General features: G+C 42.1%; 1 protein-coding gene across 1 annotated transcript in view; it reads right to left on the reverse strand.

Annotated features, from left to right (window-relative positions):
• Positions 1 to 984: 984 nt before the first annotated feature.
• The window catches only part of LOC140247000 (cornifelin-like), a 40,874-nt gene continuing 27,477 nt past the window's right edge, over positions 985 to 14,381 (reverse strand). The window contains exons 4-5 of the mRNA XM_072326305.1: positions 7,346 to 7,485; positions 985 to 2,010 (exon numbers count right to left, since the gene is read on the reverse strand). Coding sequence (XP_072182406.1) covers positions 1,903 to 2,010; positions 7,346 to 7,485 — 248 coding nt within the window. The 3' untranslated portion in view covers positions 985 to 1,902. The remainder of the gene's footprint in view (positions 2,011 to 7,345; positions 7,486 to 14,381) is intronic.

The following is a 14,381-nucleotide window of genomic DNA, read 5'->3' on the forward strand; positions in this document are numbered from 1 at the left end:
TAGGAGTTGAGCAGTGTCACCAGGGAGGTGCTTATACATTGTAGCACCCTCCCTGCTGTCACATAGATTTCCAGCAACATTAACAATTATATTACCAACAGATGGCGCCCTACAGTTTCTCTTGTCGGGGACCGGTGAAGCAGCTGCAGCAGTCGGGTACACCGGGAGGCTGAACAGGGTGCATGGTCCTCATTTAGCTACCCAATATACCGGACTGTCGAGTTCGTTACCTTTTACTCAACTACAGGGTGTAAAACATGATGTACTGTACTAGTGAAGGTATATTTTTTATCAATAAGTTATTATTGTTGATGTACGCTTGGTCAAAGAATGATAGAAAACTATTTTTTTTAAAATCAACTACGGAGAACGTTTTTGCTCGTTTTTATTGACACAACCACTGCATACATAGTTACTCTCGTACATCTACCATGACCTTGAAAACAATTGTCACAAATGAAACACAGACACAAATTCTAATTTTATTGAAAGCCTCTTTATTATTTTATCAAAAAAAGTTACTTTAAGTTTGGACACAAAAAAAAAACAGTCGGTGACTTTACTGTTACACTTTTTTTTAAATATATCATGTACAATATAATGAGACATAAACTTACACACTAAGAATGATGGAGTAAAAAAAAAATAATAAAAAACACATAAATTGTACTTCAGCAAATAGGTACGTGGCAAAGTGTAAAAAACTGAGTCAGACATGATGGTTTTCAAACTTTTGCTCAAGGTATCAAAAGTACCTTAGACTCATGCCAAACATGTATCAACAGTCTTTCTTAGGCATATCATACTACAGCAGCAAGAACATAGACGAACGAAACCAATGATTATAAAATACTTGTAAGTTTTCCTTTCCTTTTCAAGCTTATTTCAGCACATTAGCAGTACTCCTTCTTTAAACTCTGCTCATTTGCTCCTGAGAGGACAGCGCAATCCCCCTCCCCCTTCACAAAATGAAAAGCCCCCCCCCAAAAAAAACAAAACAAAACAAAACAAAACAAAACAAAACAAAACAAAACAAAACAAACAAATCAAACAGGCAGGAGTTGTCCAGTCGTCAGTCATTGTCAGTAGGAACAAAAAAAAAAACTAAAAATCCCCCATGCAAAGACTATCAATTTTGAGTTTATCATTATGAAGAAGATCTAAAACAGTAGCTTGCATAAAGAACGCACGAGATTTGACCTACAGAATCATATGATAGTGTTAGCTGTATATGGTCTCTTCATGTACACTGTAACAACGCCAGTAATTTTATGTTTATTTCAGTGTTAGTGTCAGTGCAGTTCTTCAAAGGGATAAGTGTTTTAATGGGTTTTTTTTTTTTACTAATAAAAATAACTAACTTTTTTCACAACAGTATGCTTAGTAAGTGCGTGTCTTCAAGTAGCGTCTGCAAAACGACCATCCTCACTAACAATAAAAAAGAAATGACCATACTTCCCGAAATTAGGTATATGAAGAAAGCCAAAAGTGCTAGTATACTTCCACTTTTATGGCCTATTAGTCGTTGTGATTGCGTCAGCTCTTCACAAAGGAGGTTAATATCTTACAAAAAGGCGGCTACAGTCTTCATTCTTTTAATATACAAGCAAGATTTGGATGTGCATAATTTTTGTTAATAAACGTGTATGCCGATATTACAAGCCTGATGCTGCTCTACAAACCCACGTTTACGAATACGCAGTAATATAATTATTACAACATCACCTCAGGTTCCTGGAAAAACTACGGATAGGCACAACATACAGCATAAAATGAAAGAGACGCAGAACGTCCGCAACTACGAAGCCTATTGAGACGAATCACTGCAGCACCCTCTATCGACAGATCCAGTTCCATGTTGCCATTTCACGACAGGACCTGGTGCACAGGGCCGTGATCTTTTTACGCCTGCACGCGTCCGTCCTTGATACCCTTCACCTCACGGTGGAGTTGGCACTGCGCGCACGGCCCGCAGAAAGTGGTCGTGCAGCAGTCGTTCATCAGTGTACCCTACGCGCACACAACGGGTGAAGAAAACAATAATAATGACAGACATCAAAACCATTGAACAGTTTATGAGGAGGGGGTACTGTGGTAGGAAGTACTGGGTGTGGGGTGGTACGTGTTTGGGGTTGGGAGGGTTCATGGTGTTAAATGAGTTGGATCATGGATGTAGTACTTTGGATCTGGGAAAATAACGGAAAAGCTACGGATAATTTCAACCAAAGCTTCGATACTGTATAAACTTCTCAGAGATTTATTGATTCTGTTTGAACACTTGATCTTCTTGGGAAAACGTTATTCAACCAAAATCATCATCATTGTATTTTTGTGTGTCCATTGTATTCTTGCCAAATAAAAAACTAGAAATGTCGCTATGGCGACAGGTATGCCTCCGCCATAATGCATGCTTGTCCTAATAGGTATATAGTAGATCTTGACAATGTGTGATGAGAGTTTCACATAATTGGCAAAATATTAAAATGACGTTTGTCACATACAATATGTGTTGAGTGTTCACTTCCCTTGAATTAGTTTTAGTTGGATTAATTGTTATATTGTCTAAGAGAGCAGGTATTTGGGGATTTGAGGATTTTTACTGGACCTTTGACACTTTCATATATTTATGTATTGAACAATTTCCAAGGCATGGAGAAAAAATGTAATTTCAATATCAAATATTAAAAATGAAGCATTTTAACCGGACCTTTGACCCTTGACCTTTGACCACATGACCCTAAAATTCCTAAGAGAATCACTGTCAGGCAGTACATGCATAACTACGTGTATGTACTTAAGTTTCATGAGGATACCTTGGGCCACTTACGAGATATGGAGGAAGAAGTGAAACCATGCATTTACACTTGATCTTTGACCTTTTGACCTTTGACCTCTTGCCCCCCCCCCCCCAAAAAAAAAAAAAAAACTATCCAGAGAATCTCTATTGGGTAATATATGTATACACTAAGGTTTAAGAAAAATCCTTCAGGCATTGCATAGATATGAGGGAAATAGTTTAATTTTGAGGAGTTGACCTTGAGCTTTGACCCTTGACCTTTGATCCCCAAGACAAGGTAATCGCTGCTTGTCAGTACATGCATATGTACTAAGTTTCATAAATGTTCCTTGAACCATTTCCGAGATATGGAGACAAAAGTGAAATTTCAACATTTTCACTTGACCTTTGACCTTTGACCTTTACCTCATGGCCCGAATCTTTCTCTACAGAATCTTTATTGGGTAATACATGTATACACCAAGTTTCAAGAAAACACCTTCAGGCATTGCGTAGATATGGGGGAAATAGTGAAATTTTGAATTTGACCTTTGACCTTTGACCTTTGACCTATGGCCGATTTCACTAAAAAAACTAATGAAGTTATTGCCCCATCGTACATAATCCTTGGACAAAGTTTGGTGAAATTTGTTTAATCCAGTCTTGAGTTATCGCGTAACCGGACACAATTTGATGATTTGACCATTACCTTTTATCTTTTACCTCTGGCTGATATACCCAGAGACTCCAACCGCAAGTACCTTCTGATCTGGAGATTCTCCCGCCTGAAACCCCTAGCAAACGGGAGACTCTAACTTGATGTGCGCGAAGCGCATACCACGAGCGCGAAGTTCCTTGCGGCCTAGGGTTCTAGATGCTCTCTCGCGCTATCTAAGGCTTACTTTCAACATACAATGAAAATAAGTAAGACATCATTTTCAAGCGGGAGAAATTAAATCTCAAGCGGGAGAACGGGAAATTCTGCAAAAATGCGCTTTCGGCGGGAGATCTCCCGTCGAAAGCGGGAGAGTTGGAGTCTCTGTATCCCCCAAAGTCTTATCAAGTAATTGCCCCCATCATACTTCATACTTGAACCAAGTTTGGTAAAACTCCACTCAGTATTACTCAAGTTATCGCGTAAACAAATGGGGACGGTCGTACGTACGGACCTACGGACGGACGGACGAACAACCCGAAATCATAATGCCTCCGCCACCCTTCGGGCGGAGGCATAAAAAAGCAGTCGCAGAAACTAAACTGAGATTGAAATTGAAAATTGAAATTGACATACTGGGCACATTGGTACAATAATGTGGTACACTTGTATACCGTGCAGGAGCAAATATACACCTTTTGAAGTTATCCCGACTATACTTTCGGCATAAATAAAAATAATTCCACTTGATATGGGAATCGATGCGACAGACTCTCGGCTCAAGATGGAGTGTGAAGGCATTTCCACCATTACACCTAGCCAGTGATTATTATTACTATGAAGTATTTTTGTGTGCACAAAGATGTCCAAGACACAAGTTTCCACTGAAATATATTTCTGAGCCTACTAATAATAACTCCTAATATACTAATCACGAGAATTCATTGCTCGCATTTAATATTCTTATATGCATTTCAATGTCTGAATTATTATGCAAATCAGTATGAACTTACATTCACAGCACTATAATAATTTGCCATGCCTGTGGTCATCATTGTATCGTGAATGGTTACTGGCCACAAAGTCTTACACAATGTAACAGTTTAATGTTCTTGGCATGCTTATGCTGGCAAAACTCCATTTCCTTTCCCGAGCAAAAATCATACAGCGATGAGAATGGGATTTATAATGAAAATAGAAACTGACAATTCTCATCGTGGGGAAAACAAAGTTCAGTGACGACTCTGTGTATGCGACCATAACATTTCCGCATACTTGTAGTTCACTGCATCAATATTTACAGAAACGGAAAGAAAACACATAAAAGCAGACACCATTAGACAAACAGAACATGCAAACGAGAGTCTTTTGTCTCATAACTATGCTGGAGGCACGTAGGTTTAACTCTGTATTCTTTCAGTACATATTTGCACAGAAATGTGTAGTACACGTTTGACGTCACTGTCTAAGGTCCATGGCACACAATAAGCTTATACATTGTGTCTGTCATGACTACAGTCGAACTGACTGTGGGCTATCCTTTAAAAAAAAAAAGAAGAAAGAAAAAACGAATTTTGTCATATCGTCAATCATTTTCGCATGTCCACGTCAGCACTCTTTAAACAGGGGAATAAACCCCAAATAAACATACGGATTGAGTGAATGCAGCAATATAATTTAACGCATCAGTGGATGAAGTTTAAGGAAGATCGGACTTTCCGTTCAAAGGTTGTGAATTATTAAAGTCTCAGTGCAGCCATCGCTGGATGAGAAGACTACAACAATTGGCAACGTAATACTGTATTATTATGGAAAACGATATAAAGAAAATAATTAAACATGTTTTTATTTTTCTAGTAAAATGACAGAGTACTTGACTATATTTCTCTCAGATGGCAGAAAGAATAACATTATTATCAACTTAATACATGTATGTCAGTAACAGTTCATTAGAATGTGTATTTTTCATTGAAAAAAAAAAATGTAATACTGGGGAGTTCCCTTTTATGTTCTTTATATCGTTGCCCTGCGCTCGAATTGTTGTGTAATCTTCTTCTCCAGCAACGACGACACATGAACTCGACAAAGACTACCGGTATAAAATTCATAATTTTTGCACAGACTACCTGATTTTCTCGAGCTTCACAAATACGTAGTATACTTAGTGCATTCACTCGTCCATCCGTACATTTCGGGTAAATTCCCCTTATACTTAGCTAGCGCTGAGTACATGTACTCGCTTTCTGTTTTTTTAGATCTCCATTTAGTCCAACCACGATTAAGTCTCTGAATGTATTCCCTGACAGTATGGGCAGCCAAATTTTTAAGTATGTGTTTAGTTTAATGTTTAGTAGTACACATGTAGTAGTAGTAGTAGTAACAACAACAATAATAATAATAATAACAATAATAATAATAATAATAATAACAATAACAATAATAACAACAATGATAATAATAATAATAATAACAATAATAACGATAATACATGTACTAACAAATAATCCCGTCAGCCGAACACTATTTTCTCATAAATATTGACTTTATTTTGATGATGATTAGGCTCATATCCCTTCGTCTAAATCCAAAATCTAAAATAGTATGGATGTTGCGACAGATTGATAAATTACCCTTCATCGACGTAATCTAAACTCCTCTTATAACGTTTTGTAAGGAATAGTCATAATAAGAATCATGGGCAGGCATACTCGGGTGGGATTCGAATCCCTGATCCCCTGATTGCTTGACAAGCGTCGTATCCTCTAGACCACCGTGACTACACAGCTAGAGATGGTTCTGCCAAGTAAGGACCATCGCTCACTCTGAGGGTATTAATGCCGGTTTCTTTAGAGTTTGTGTGTGTGTGTGTGTGTGTGTGTGTGCGCGCGCGCGCGCGTGCGTGTCTGTGTCTTTTTTCTACACTGAAACATAAGCATTTAGTGAATGGCAATGACGCGAATAGTATTGTGAACCTACATTTCATCTGTAATTGGTCTTGAGGAAAATTGTCATTCCTCAATACATAAAGGTTACTTACCTAACGGTTATGATTTCAAATCGAATCAGTGACGAATCAGTCACAACTTCTTCAGATGGTCAGATTAATACGTGATGTGAACTGACCAATAGACATCAAAAGGAATATAAAAAAAAAATGAAAGCACAATCGTTGTGGTACCTCTATATTAATGGTGGGAAGACTACAGTTATCAAATGAAATTTGCCTTAATCCTAATCCCACCAGGTTTTTTGAGGGACTTGAAACCATCGGGGGGGGGGGGGGCCTTTTGGCCCCCCCCCCCCCTTCAGATCTCGGTCGTGGATCGCGCGATCCTCGCGAAAATTTGGACTAAGGTAGAGGCCAATGTAATCTACAAGACTGTATAGTTAGATTTTTCAAGTTTTAATTTATGTATTTTATATTAATTAATTTATGCTACTTTATGCAATTTTTTTTTTGCCTATAAATAAAAAAATAAAGCTCCAAGACGTATAATTTTTGGCGAACATATTCTTTTCAATATCCTCAACAATACTATTGAAGCAAAAATTTTATTGTTTATTGAATTTCTCATGTATTTCTTTGTTTTTTTACTTTTTGTTTTTGTTGTTTTTTCGTCAAAATTTATTGCAGAAACTTTTTAAAGCATAATCAGGCTAAAATAAATCATTATTAGGAAAGGAAAAATATTTATTTTTATATGAATTAATTGCAAAAACACAATTTACATTGGATTTGTACACAAAATCATGTTTTTGAGCAATTTTTGGGTCGACGAATTTTTTTCAAAGGGGCGTGGCTTCAAAACGGTATGCCCGGGAGCGACAAATTTGGTGTCAAAAGCGCGCGATACTTGAAAAAAAAAGTCATAAAATGTCGCGGCGAGAGTATCACGAAACAAAATATTACGTACCTGCACGTTGTGTCGTCCACGGTGAAGCGCCCTCATTGATATGAGTGGTGCAGGCAGACACATGGCTGTGCAACAGTTCTCGTTCATATCAGTAGCCACACAGCAAAGATGGCACGGCCCGAAGAAAAAGCCAAGCAGACCTGGTGCCAATAAGAACAATATGAACAAATAAAGCACAGTAAAAGTGAGTTTTGCAAAATATAGAATTTGTTAACCACGCACTACAGGAGGTTTCGATGTAGGCCTATTAACTCGTAAATTGGGCAATGAAAAGCGATAACTGGCCACGTTAACTATATTACATTGGAGGGATGCTCAATGAAAGGAGAACGAAGGTTTACCATCATACTACAAGACACCTGATAATTATAATTGATGGTCTCGATATACACTTTTACGAGGTTACACTGTCCTGACAAGCATAGTTTACATTGGAATATTTCTCTCCCCTGTCCTTTTGAAGGAAATGCCCAAATATCTCACAATAGCTGAGTGTTGAAAAAACTATCAAGAACACCTCGCTGTAGAATTGAAACTACCGGAGTTTTGAAACAAGATCCGACCGTTTTCTGCCAAAAGAATTTTTGCAACTCATGTTGCCAAACATAAGCTAGAAATGATCCCCATCAGGTGTAGGAACAAAATTATCTTGACAACTAATTAAGCGTTAATGGTCAATATCAATCATTTCCCCTCTCAGAGCCATCGTGATGCAAAAGTGCAAAAGGTTGTTGCTGTTGTTGTTATTGTTGTTGTTGTTGTTGTTGGTGGTGGTGGTGGTGGTGGTGGTGGTTTTTAGGATTTCATGTAAAAAAAAAAAAAACGAAAAAAAAAACGGGGACGTTTCGAGGAAATCTGTCACTTGCGACTTAGGATGCACTGACATCAACAAGCTGTTGTTGATGTTGTTGATTCTAATCATCACTGCTAGAGCAAACTTTCAAATGATAACTACACTGTAGATCTCTCTCAGAACTCCCGATACAGGTCCGTCTGCAATGAATCACACCACGGTTTACATTCTAGAGTCTGCTGTTATTTTTTTTTCCCGGCAGACAGTGAGGCGCCCGCACATCAATACTGCATGTGATACAAGTCTGCACGAGCTGGCTGCGTTCACGCATAATTCGCGTTTTGTCCTTCCACAAAGTCAAAACAAAAACAAATTATGATATCATTATTGGCAAAATGTCAGATTTTAAGCGTCATGTCCTAGTACGATAATAATTACATGAGATCCTAGGATTCCAGGCTAAGCGCCAAATAATAATCATGCATGCGTGTTGACAACGTAGAGCTGCGATGGCCGTTGAATCGGTTCAGGTCCAGAAATGGCGCAAAATCGTATCAATGACGTCAAAATCACTTTGAGTATCCAGACGATTGTGTTCAGTGTTTAGTCATGCAGCATGACAGACGGTGTTTGACACTGACACCTTAGGTTACACGCCACTGCACAACAGGGTCGCCAAGAACAAAAATATACGGGTGAACATTTCCTATTATTTACGCGGACCCATAACTCCTGCCGTACTAATTCAATGGTCTCTGCGCTGTAGCAATTTGCAAGAGAAGCGAGCAGACGTCGGGCTGACGGTGCCAATTTTATTTCACAAATAGCAAAAGCTTACCTCTAATTCTAATGAAATAGATAAATGTGTCAGTGATTCATACTTAGAATTATCATAAACAGTTTGATGACTTTACTCGGCAGTCATTTTAGGAGTACAACGGTAATGATTTATTATTGTGTTGTCATAATGCTTCATGTAACGTAAATGAGAAGCAGACACAAATCGAGTTTCCGAGTAAACAGTCACCTTGAAGGCATTTAATGGAACCCAGCTTCAGACCAGATACCCAGCAGTGTGTAGCAGACAGTAACCCTACAGTCACCGAGAGGTGGCGCTATATAACAAGCTTGACTTGTAACATTGATAATCATTAACAACACTGGCGTGATTGCCTTTCTTTTTTACTCTTTCATTTTTCACCTGAATGATAAAGAAAATATAAAAGCTCTACTTGAGCTTAACAAACCATTACCTTTAAAATGAATAAAGGTGTAAACTATTATAACATACAAGTAATTGCACTGTTCATGACCTATGATACTTTCAAGAGTAAACTGCCATGAACTATAATAGGCAAGCTGGCTTATAAAAACACTAAGCTAACACCTGAAAATAACAATTACACTAACACCTGACTTAGACACCAAGAGCGTAATCACAAAAACTTATTGGGTACCGTACGTTTAACAATAACACCAGATACGCATTCTACCATCAATTCTTCTCGTCAGCGTTAAAGAAAACAAAAACAATCATGAATTGTTACAAGTATATAACCATCACATCATACCAATACCTCTCTCAGACGTGCTGACACTGAGTCATACAGTCCTGATTGACATGAAACATACCGTTCAGCAAAAACAACAAATTTGACAATCATGTACGACCTGATGGGGCAAGCTAGGATGGCATGAAATAAGTAGCTCCTATAAAGGCATAGACTTACACAGTATAAACAAAAATATGAAATGATGTACAAAATGTTCATGTGGGGACACAGGAAATACACATATCTATATGAAAATAGAATTACATATGCACGTAGCAGAAAACATTGATATGTACGAGTAAAGGTGCAATTAGGGACAGGCACCAAACAGACACCAGAGAAGTAAATATATAAAGGTAACTGGGAAATATTAAGAAGATAAGGGTATGTGATAATAAACCTGGTATTACATACACTCAGAAACAAGAAGGCGTATGCACCCACTAAGGATATAAGCATCATATGTTATACACAGCACAAAGGGGCAAATCACTGAGACATAAGCGGGGTGACTGAAAAAAAATACACCTATAGAACATATCCACAACTAAATTATTCGCAGAACATACCAAGACAGCTAGGTGAGAGACAATAAAGATAAACAAGGATGTCATACAAAGACGTATTGGTAGAAATGAAGAATAAACATGATACAAGTACAGCTTAAAAGAAAAACAAAAAACGCCCGTTTGGGGCACCTCAGAAAAAAGGTTATGTTAAGGGACATAATGTAATAAACCAGATGGGGGAAATGAAATAACATATGTGGCACCAGGATAACATGGCTATAAGAGAGGTACATTGTAAGGATACACAGTGAGTGAGGGAAGGGGGGGCATTAATCTGAGGTAGCCAACAGTTCGCACAGAAAACAAAATACATGTACATTGTATATCATTGATTAATACATCAAATAATCATCAAACCTAGGTGGGAGGCGTCGGGAGCGCTGAGGGCGCCCAGTGGGGGTCACATGGGTGGGGGGACAACCTGGACCGTTAATAGTCGGAACAGTGGGGGCAGGTTCCTGGGGCAGAGGGGGAAGGGGGGCTTCAGGAGGGGGCTCCTGCAGGGGGACACACGGGACATCTGGCCCAGGAGGCAATGAGAGTTCCTGTGGAATGTCTCTGCAGGTGTCCGGGGGGAGCAAATCTCGCTCGTCATCTGGGGAAAGCAAGTCTGTCTCATCTTCGTCGGACATCTGGTGCTGGGGAGGAGCCACAAGGGGAACAGGGACCCTCATGCATTGCGATGTCTTCACACGATATGACGATTTTCTGAGCTGAGAGCCAATGAATTTGCGAATGTTACACCACTTGCCATCTATTGATGTTACAAGGTATCGAGGGCGTGCGGAGGACTTGCTGCGATCTGACCGGAGATAAACAAGGTCCCCAACTGCGAGAGGGTCATCATTGGGGAGGATGCGGGAGGGAGCCTTGGAACGCTCGCTGTGGGGATGGTTCGAAAGGCGCTGTTCATGTTGTGAAGAGATGAGGTCTGCATCCGACAGTGGAATTTGGCTGTGCGTGAATTGGTCACGCTGAGTCCACATTTCACGTGCAGAAAGGCCACGCGAGCGAAGACGGCTATTGAGTCGGGCAGTGGCGAGGGACAGGGACAAGGATGTCAGTGGTCCTCCGGAGGGCTCATGCCGCAGGATTTCATCTTCGAGTTCACGAATGGCCTTCTCAGCAACCGGGTTCTTATTGGGATTTTTGGCATGACCTACTTCAATGGAAAGGTGAAACTGGGCGAGCAGGGCATCATCTTGTAAGGAGGCGAAACCAGGGGCGGGGTCGGTGCGGATGACAGCAGGGGGCCCATCGAGCGGGCGAAGTTCCACACAGAGACGGATCAAGGTATCGCGAAGAGTATCTCTGCGCTCATCTGGAAGGAAACACGTGGCGGTGTAGGAAGTGACACATTCGCGGAGAAGTAAAATCAGTTGTTTCGAGCGCTTGATGACATCAGCGGCGAACGATGTACCCACGGCTGCGGGGGGATCGCCAGTGGTCTGAGGGACAACCGTGTGTGGAGCATTCCGCAGGGATGCACACTGATGGCAAGTGTCGGTGACACGTGTGATGGCAGAGTCCATGTCCAAGGCAAAAAAATGCCGGTTGACAACGGTCTTGAGTTGGTGGTGGGTGGGATGATCAAGTTGGAGATGGAGTGAAGTAAGCAGGCCATCAAGAACGCTACGGGGGATGATGATGCACTCGCGAGGTGACAGGAGAGCCTGTTCACGGCGGACAACCAACAGCCCATCTCTAGCTATGGTAGCAACACGGAGATAGCGTTTGACGTCTTTGATATTGGTCAGTTTCTTAGAAGGTCGGGTGCCCTGGAGAAGGTGAGCATGAGTGCGTCGCAAGTCTGGGCACTCAGATTGTATGCTGACCCACGCTGGACGGGAAGTGAAGGGTAACTTCTGCTTCCCTGTGAGCACGTCCGTAGGGGACACTCTGTGAACAACAGAATCCTCTGTCTGACGAATGAAGAGGCATACCTGACAAGAGGAATCAGTGCACTCTGGGGCATTCCTGCTAGCAAAATCTGACGGAACATTGGCAGATCCAGCCAGATGGAGCACGGCACATTGGAACCGGCTAACTGTGGACAGGAAGGTTGACACACGTGGGCTGGCAGAGAACTCACCACGACAGAGTTTTTCAAAAGCCTGTACACAGGGCTTGCTATCTGTGAGAATGCATGGCCGGTGCTTGGACTGCACAATGTACGGGCTGAAATACTTGCAGGATGCTGCAATAGAAAGGGCCTCTATCTCACATGGGAGCCAAGTAACCTGCCGATCACGAAGTTTGGAGCTAAAGAAACCAGCTACCTGTGGCTTTCCTTGTCGTGTTATGTACAATGTGGCACCAATACCATGATCTTTGACAGCACCATCAGTAACAATCCAAAGCTGGTCGGATGGTCGGGGAAGGGTAATGGCACGGGGGGAGGCTAAGGCTTCCTGAGCGGTCTTGAAAAATGAACGCAGGTCATCGGACCAATCAATGCGATCACTCGACTGACCACCAGCAATTGCGGCGTCCAGTGGTGTGAGGAAGATAGCGCAATGTGGGAGAACACGGGCGAGCATCTTATATGCCCCAATGAAGGAACGCATTCCTTTCACAGTAGTAGGAGGGGGGCATGAGGCAAGCGCCGCAATGCGATGAGGGCTCGCTTGTAGGGTCCCTTGGGACCAGATCCAGCCCAGGACCGTGGTAGACTTTGGGCAAATCACAGTCTTACGGGCTGAAAGATGAAGGCCTGACTTTCGGAGGGCATGCAGGACACGTGACCAATTCTGGAGGAGCTCCTCGGGGGTATCACCACCAATGAACAAGTCGTCTGCAAGTTTCACAACAATACCTTCCACAAGTAGATCCCCAAGCACGCGACACATCAGCTCTTCAAGAGCAGTTTCTGAGCCTGGCATGCCCATGGCACAGCGTGTATACACACGGACTCCACGATAGGGGGTTGCAACACCACAATACTTCATCGAGGCCTTGGACAGGGGAATTTGATAAAAAGCATTGGTGAGATCTGTGGCAATGAGATGTTTCCATTGACCAATTTTTCTGAGGGTGGAATCAACATCAGGCATAAGGGAGGGCTGAGGCTTGGCATAACGGCCTACATCGGCAAAAGCTGTAACAAGGCGGAAGCCGCCGTTGGCCTTCTTCACAAGGAAGGATGGATTCAGGTACTCAACAGAGATGCCCACATCTTCTGGGCGAGCAAAGACACCCTGTTGTTCTAGTTCATCGAATTTCTCTTGGAGATCAACCAAAGAGTTACGGGAGTAAAGTGGCAAGCGACCCTTGCGTTGGGGAGGCTGAACCGGGCCCATGTTGACAACGGCCTCAAACGGGCCAACAGCACCATTATACCCAGTGAAGGCAGGGTCAAAAACATCATCGAACTCCGCATGGAGAGACTGAAAGTCATGTTTCGTACCAATGGGGATAATGCAATCAGGATCGAGCAATATTGGGTCAGAAAAACGATGCTCAGTATCACGTGAGACACCACTGGGCACGGGCCTATCGGGTACACGGGGGAGGTCATCAGACTGAGGCTCTGAAGGAACGTAGACCGGACGGACCTGGCAGAAATGTTCATGTTTACGGATCAGGCGGGGTTGAGGCGTAAGATTAGGGATACGCACTTTGCCTGCTACACTGGAGACCATGCACGGTTCAGGCCAAGATGGATCAGTTGGGGGAACACCTTTCTGAGGGACAATCCTGGGCTCAAGGGCAAGTGTGTCATGAGACAGTAGCTCATCAGGAACTGACAGCTCGACGAATTCACCAGGCAAAAGCACAGTAGACTGAGATGGGGCACGAAGGACATGAGCACGGCGAACTGCATGTGTCACATTGTCCGAAGGCCTGCGAGAACCATATGAAATGATCATGTCATCACCCACACACACCTGGCGTTTAGCAGGACGAACCGACACATCATTGTGCTCCATGAATGGGGTACCTGCGAGTACTTCTACATCAAGATTATCAATGACCAAACCCTCAAACACGAATGACTTGCCGTCACGAGTGAAGGACAGAGTGGTCTCCCCAACAACATCAAGGGGGGAAGACCCATCGGCTTGATGAGCAGACTGCGAGCTGGGTTTTATGACACCCTGGAGGGACTGGACAGTAGAAGC

This window comes from Diadema setosum, chromosome 3, assembly GCF_964275005.1.
Source record: "Diadema setosum chromosome 3, eeDiaSeto1, whole genome shotgun sequence".
Taxonomy (NCBI): Eukaryota; Metazoa; Echinodermata; class Echinoidea; order Diadematoida; family Diadematidae; genus Diadema; species Diadema setosum.